Consider the following 8096-nt stretch of genomic DNA (forward strand, 5'->3'; position numbering starts at 1 on the left):
AAATAAAAATTCTTTTTAAGTTGTGAATTTATATACAAATGAAATATATATATTATATATATTATATATATATATATATATATTATATATATTATATATATTACGTTAGAGATATATACAAATACGTTACAGATATATATAAATAAACATATCTATTCTTTATCGTAAATAGCATTTGTACATGTATATTTCACACAACACACACACACACACACACACACACACACATGTGTGTGTGTGTATAATATATAATTCATTACATATTTCACATAATATGTATACAGGGTGTCCGTCGATTTTCGACCAAAATGAAATAAATAAGTAGATTGGCTCGAATTAAGAAGGAATGACCTGTATTGTTTTGAGATTGTCGCAATAATTAACGAAATATTAAATAAAAAAGATCGGCCAATCTGCGTGAGTAAAAGCGCGCGGCGACGAGAGTCGTCCCACCGTAGTCCGATACTATGAGCGCGGCGAAGCGGTGGGCGGGTCGCTCTTCGAGACATGATGGTGGTTTGCGATATATCGCAATACCGCGCCGAAAAATGACCCGTCCCCCCTTTTCGTGGCGAGAAAATGATGCGCTATCATTTCCACACCACCTTGCGGTAGATAGCATGGTGCGCTTTTTTTATAGTGGTTTCCCCCATAGGCCTATTCCACTCTCAATTTAAAAATTATTCAAAATGCCATTTACTATACGCTGAATATATCGTAAATGTAAAAAATTAACGGACAGTACCTTTACAAAAATTGATTCGTGGTTGAAAATCCCTCGATAAAATGTATTGCACACGTTGATAATGTGATACGATGATAAAATTCTTCAAGAATCCTTTCTTCATCTCGTACACGAAGACGCACTGCTGGACCGGTTATCCCGATATTATGCACGACACTCAGTTTCACATAATTATTGCACAACACGTAAAATTGTACGGCCACTTGGTTTTCGTGCACGCCCGAGAAATGATTCCATGTAAATTGCAGCCGCACGATAAGTATTTTCTCCCGCTAGTCCGTATGCCACAATCATATCCGTATATTCCTGCAGAGTACACTTCATTTTCTCTGTTAATTTACTACGCAAACACAAGATTTTTATTAAAACGTCTTAGCTCTCGCACGCTGTTACCAGACTGCGTACGCCAGCAGCACGCAACTACAGCTGACAGCTGAGCGGACATGGGAGTGTAAGCGTACGTGTGAGTTCGACGCCTGCGCACTATGATTACATTCACATGTCCGCTCAGCTGTAGTTGCGTGCTGCTGGCGTACGCAGTCTGGTAACAGCGTGCGAGAGCTAAGACGCTTAGTAAAAATCTTATATTCGCGCAGTTAATTACCAGTGAAAATGAAGTATACTCCGCAGGAATATACGGACATGATTGTGGCATACGGGCTAGCGGGAGAAAATATTCATCGCGCGGCCACAATTTACATGGAATCATTTCTCGGGCGTGCACGAAAACCAAGTGGCCGTACAATTTTACGTGTTGTGCAATAATTATGTGAAACTGAGTATCGTGCATAATATCGGGATAACCGGTCCAGCAGTGCGTCTTCGTGTACGAGATGAAGAAAAGATTTTTGAAGAATTTTATCATCGTATCACATTATCAACGTGTGCAATACATTTTATCGAGGGATTTTCAACCACAAATCAATTTTTGTAAAGGTACTGTCCATTAATTTTTTACATTTACGATATATTCAGCGTATAGTAAATGGCATTTTGAATAATTTTTAAATTGAGAGTGGAATAGGCCTATGGGGGAAACCACTATAAAAAAAGCGCATCATGCTATCTACCGCAAGGTGGTGTGGAAATGATAGCGCATCATTTTCTCGCCACGAAAAGGGGGGACGGGTCATTTTTCGGCGCGGTATTGCGATATATCGCAAACCACCATCATGTCTCGGAGAGCGACCCGCCCACCGCTTCGCCGCGCTCGTAGTATCGAATTACGGTGGGACGACTCTCGTCGCCGCGCGCTTTTACTCACGCAGATTGGCCGATCTTTTTTATTTAATATTTCGTTAATTATTGCGAAAATCCCAAAACAATACAGGTCATTCCTTTTTAATTCGAGCCAATCTACTTATTTATTTCATTTTGGTCGAAAATCGACGGTCACCCTGTATAATATGTAATTTTTCATTGATAATTTTTGACCCAAAAATCCTATTTTATAATATATATAATACAAAGAATATATTATATAACATAATCTATAATATTAATAATATTATAATACAAAGAATATATTATATAACATAATCTATAACATAACAATATATTATAAAAATTATTATATTAATAATAATATGCATAATAATTACAATAAAATTACATATGTAGTGTTATACTTTTAAACAAATATAATGTGTGTATTTTATCTATCATTCTTTTCATAATCTTTTAATTTCGATATTTATATTAATATAATTATACACATTATTATATTATTTTATTAAATATTATTATTTTATTAAAATATAAAATATTTAATTTATAACTTGTAATTCTTTAAAAATTTATGTAAAATATATGTATAATTATATTTTTAATATTAAAATACATTTCATAAAATAGATTATTCATTTGGATGGTACTCAGGCACGTCCGCCAAAAATACCTCAATTCAACAATGGTAATATGCCGTATGAGCTATTAATAAAATCAAATACAATAATTTCAAATCTTGGAAAATTTGAACCAATGGAAATAGTAGATACCACACCTAAGACAATTGAATTATCTGATGTATTAAATGCTACAAAAAATCGCATTAGTGAGTATTCTTTATATAATTTCTTTTTTTTATTAATATAATATTATAATATAAATATAAAAATATATAAATATTTTTCATATAATTTTTTAATCCATATACCTTTTTTTAATTAATACGTTATTAGAATTTGAAATAAATATAGTATAATAAATAAATATTTTTTTTATATCAATCGTTTACATATCAAACATTCAAATTTTAAATTGTTTAAAATTATTTTTTAAACTAATTATTCTACTTATTCTTCCATAAACTTCAATTATTTGGTTGTTTTTAAATTTTGAATAATTGAAATCTATTTAAAAAATATAGTTTTAAAAAATTAAATAAATGAAAATGATTGATATTTAGATGATATCAGAAAAAAATTTATTCGTTATAAATGATTCAGATATTAAGTGATCCATGCAAATTTGATTTTAAATTATTAAAAGATTTAAAACATAGATAATATGTTCTATTATTATTTAAGACAATTATGCGAAACATTTGTTAAAATTTTAAAAGAAACGCTCTATAAATGATAACGGTTATATAGTAATAATGGACTGTCTTTTCTCATCACGAACTAATACTTACGTAAATTGGTGAATTTTTCTTAATTAATTTCTCATTAATTGTTGTAAGAATCATAAAATGATAAAAAATTCTTCTTTTTTCTGTTTAACTTCTTTTATACAGGGTGAGGCATCTAAAACAGGCCACCTGAATAACTCCGTTGGTAAGCCGAATATAAAAAAATTGTTCAGACAAAAGTTGTATGGTTTCAAGGGGGACATATGATGGTGTCATTAGTTTAATCTTGAAGAGCCACCCGAAGGTCACGTGAAGGTCAGCTCCAACTTTTTAAATGGGACACCTTATATGCTTTTGCATATTTTTGTAGCTCATCTCAAGAGCTTTCCAAAACACTACAATTATGTTAGTTTTCATTAAATACTTTCCAAGTTATGAGGCTTGAAATCATTTTTTAATTTTACATAAACCGTAAAATATCTTGTAAAATATTCATTTTTCGATTATTTTACCTTAATACTTTTATGTACAAAATAATGAGAAGAATCAATTGGTGTAAAGAAAACACATAATTGCTTCGAACAAAAAAATGTAATTGTTAATTGCAAATTACATTTTTTTGTTCGAAGCAATTATGTGTTTTCTTTACACCAATTGATTCTTCTCATTATTTTGTACATAAAAGTATTAAGGTAAAATAATCGAAAAATGAATATTTTACAAGATATTTTACGGTTTATGTAAAATTAAAAAATGATTTCAAGCCTCATAACTTGGAAAGTATTTAATGAAAACTAACATAATTGTAGTGTTTTGGAAAGCTCTTGAGATGAGCTACAAAAATATGCAAAAGCATATAAGGTGTCCCATTTAAAAAGTTGGAGCTGACCTTCACGTGACCTTCGGGTGGCTCTTCAAGATTAAACTAATGACACCATCATATGTCCCCCTTGAAACCATACAACTTTTGTCTGAACAATTTTTTTATATTCGGCTTACCAACGGAGTTATTCAGGTGGCCTGTTTTAGATGCCTCACCCTGTATACAAGAGAGATAATGTAGTTATTATTGGATACACTGCACATACACATACATATTCATACTTACACACACAATAAAGTTATTTATATTAAAATACTATGAAATAAACTATAATTATGATTATTATAATTATAAAAATTAAATTACAATGTTTTTAATATAAAGATGACTATTATAATTAAGAAATGAGTTATTTTTCAGGACTTATATTTATATAGCTTTTTATCTTTTTTTCCGGTCCCGAATCACTTCTCGAAGTATTGCGGGCAGTTTTTCGGACACTCTATATATAATATAGGCGTATATATATATATAAAATCAAAAATTTTATTAAAAAATAATAACAGGATTATTGATAATATAATATAAAATATTATTTATATCTTTTAGAATTTTCTTATATTTATTTAAAATAGAACAATATATTTTATATATAACCCAGACAGCACACAGATATTCATAAAATATTCTACAAATATCCTTGAAGGATATTGAAAATATCCATAAAATGTCCGTTTTATGTTCCTCAAATATACAGTGGATATCCTTAGCATATCCGAATATGAAATTGGAGGACATAATTTAAACCCTGATGTGTCCAAAAGACATCCGATGGACGATTATTGGACATAAATTAGCAATAACAAATATACAAAACGGATTTTATATGGACATAATAAAGAGATGAAAAAGGGATTACATACAAAATTTGAATTTACACATTAAAAAGATAAAATATATATTTTTTTAAGCAATACATTTATTAAAGAAAATTTATATCACATATACATTAATGCAATATCACATATTATTTAAATGTTACTTTTTTTGCACAAAACTATTATAAAACAGATAATTAAAAAAAAATGTATATTATATGTGTGAAAAAAGAACAATCTTTATGATCTAAACATATAATTTTTAAACGAAACATATATATTTCAATCCCTAAATAATAATATAATTTATTTTATATAAAATTTTACATAAAAATTTTATATAAAAAATTTATTTATAATTTATACTTGCATATTGCACTTTACATCTTAAATAAATAATGAACAATTATTTTCGTTTATTTGCAGGACATTTACTTGCCCGACTTATAAAATCAATTTAATATCCGAAACCCGTGCTTTTAGGTCAGAAATTAAATTGAACAATACATTTTTAATTTTATTTGTTACCTTTTGCAAACTTTATATAATTCTCATAACTAAAACTTAAATACGAGAAAGATAGTGCATCACACGTCACGTAGCGGTAAACGAACGAACTAATACATGCTTGCGTGCTCGCGAGAAACTTTGACCTCCAAGACCGGACATCTTGTGGACGTCCAAATATTGACTACTAACAGATGTCTTAAATCGGATGTACAATGGACGTTTATTTTATGTCCATGGACGTGCAGACGTAAAATGGACATAAAATGAATGTCCGTAGAATGTCCTGTGCTGTCTGGGAATTATTATTATTTTTGTTAATATATATTCGTCAAATATTTCTAGTATTGAGAGGATACGTAAAGACGAATTTTGCTGAAGTATATAACAACAACATGAACAAAATTATTGGATGTGGTGCAATAACTGATGGCACATTCAAACTGGAAATTCATGTAATAAATTTTAGTAACGATGATTATACTTTACTTGATATTAGAAAAGGTGATCATGTAGAAATTATTGGTATCATGCAAACTACAGGTAATAAACTAAACTATTTAATTTTTACTTATTTTATTCTTATAATTGTTTAAATACTATTAAAATTAATTTATATAAAGAATAAAAGCCATTTTAAGATCTTTAATTTAAAAAAATGAAATTTTTAATTTTCAAACCTTTAAAATATAAAATTTTTACTTATAAAAGTTATAAATTTTCACTTATAAAAAATAAATATAATACGTAATTAACTATTCAAAATTTTTAATTTTTAAAAATCGAAAAAAAATCAAAAAAATCTCTAAGTTACCAGGAAGCCTCTTTTGAGGGGTACTAAAAAATACCTAAAAATTAAGAAAATCAAAAACAAAAATTTTTTAAACCGTCCGATTTGGCGTGGAATGCCCCATATATATATATATATATATATATATATATATATATACAATATATATATATAATATTACAAAATTGTAATTACTTATTAAAAATATTTTCATTTAAATAATTTATTAAAAATATTTTCATATATATTATATATATATATATATATTTATATTTATGTATATATTTATATTTATATATTTATTTATATTGTTTATATTTATTTATTAATATTTTTATAATTTTTAGTTATTCCATCATATTTAGTTGTCAACAATACAGAAAATATAAAAAAAATCGCAGGGCACATGCCACTCTTAACTTTAATAAATGGAACTAAAAATTTGAAAAGAAAAATAGATGATGTACTTTCAGGTATAATTAATACTAATCAGGTATAATTATTATAATTAATATTAAAACTATTAGTTTTTAATAAAACTTGTTGAAGAGATTAGTAAAACTCTTAAAGTTTCACTCTAATTTTTTACTTTTACAATTAATAATATTCATCATTTTGATACTTATATATAATTATTATATAATCATATAATTATTATTATATAGTACACATACACACACATACATATACAGGGTGTCCCAAAACTCATAATCAATCTTTCAAAGACAGATTCCTGGGATCATTTGGAGACGATTTGTCCTCAACGAAAATGTCGAAGCACTAATAATTTTCGAATTATAAGTGATTGGAAATAAGGGTTTTTTCGTAAACTAAGCTTTGTAGAAATAAAATATTAATTAAACCACATTCTTCGATTAATTTTAAATAGAGTTTACTTCAATTGAGTTTTAATTTAAAACTTAATTGTAAAGATATATGATGACAAAAAGTGGAAACATGCAAAAAATAATGGCCTTCATATCGACATTTTCATTGAGGAAAAATCGTCTCCAAATCTCAGGAATCTGTCTTTGAAAGATTGATTATGAGTTTTGGGACACTCTGTGTATATATATATATATATATATATATATATATATGTATAATTAATTTATATATTTTTTTCACAGGATCAGAATAAGAGAAATTCAACTTCCACGTCCAACTCATAATTATTGTTATTTTAACTTGTTTTATATAACTTTTTCGTATATATTATATAAATATATTATTAAATAACTTTCTTTTATATATTATAATAAGTATTATATATTATATAAGGACCACAATCATATGGTCAAATTATATTTCATATTAATAAACTATATTTCTGGCTAGTTTGGTCGACTACACAATTTCAATTATCCTTTGATATATTATATAATAAGTTCTTATTATTATAAGTTTCTAATATATCATATTTTGTTTTATACATCTTATATTATAATTTTATACAAATTATTACATATAAAAAAATTGACTAAGCAAATGTTGATTATGTATTATATTTATTTATATGTGTATTATATTTATTTCTTATAAGCAAATTTATATAAAATATAAAATTTTCCAATATTAAAATAAACTTTTATATAAAATGTAAAATTTTCTATTATTAAAATTTATATTTGTAAAAAATTTTTATATATTCGCTGAATAAATTATTATTATTATTATTGTTATTTTAACAAAATTGTTTTTTTCACATTTAAAAAACAAAAAATTAAATATAAATTTCTTTATATACATAATTTTTAACAAATTTGTTATTTCGTTGATTA

General features: G+C 26.5%; 1 protein-coding gene across 1 annotated transcript; it reads left to right on the top strand.

The window, feature by feature from the left end:
• The first annotated feature begins 2616 nt into the window (after positions 1–2616).
• LOC112639896 lies at positions 2617–7479 on the top strand. The gene is made up of 3 exons (XM_025415206.1): positions 2617–2798; positions 5871–6068; positions 7446–7479. Exons 1-3 carry the CDS (start codon positions 2663–2665, stop codon positions 7454–7456), a joined length of 345 nt encoding a protein of 114 aa, XP_025270991.1. The 5' UTR covers positions 2617–2662; the 3' UTR covers positions 7457–7479.
• Positions 7480–8096: the final 617 nt, after the last annotated feature.

This window comes from Camponotus floridanus, unplaced genomic scaffold, assembly GCF_003227725.1.
Source record: "Camponotus floridanus strain SB8 unplaced genomic scaffold, Cflo_v7.5 scaffold116, whole genome shotgun sequence".
Taxonomy (NCBI): domain Eukaryota; kingdom Metazoa; phylum Arthropoda; class Insecta; order Hymenoptera; family Formicidae; genus Camponotus; species Camponotus floridanus.

Excerpts from the sequence above, each read along its gene's own strand:
- LOC112639896 (XM_025415206.1), top strand. The coding sequence starts at position 2,663 with ATGCCGTATGAGCTATTAATAAAATCAAATACAATAATTTCAAATCTT. Across the intron at positions 2,799-5,870 it reads TGCTACAAAAAATCGCATTA|TATTGAGAGGATACGTAAAG; the intron begins GTGAGTATTCTT and ends AAATATTTCTAG.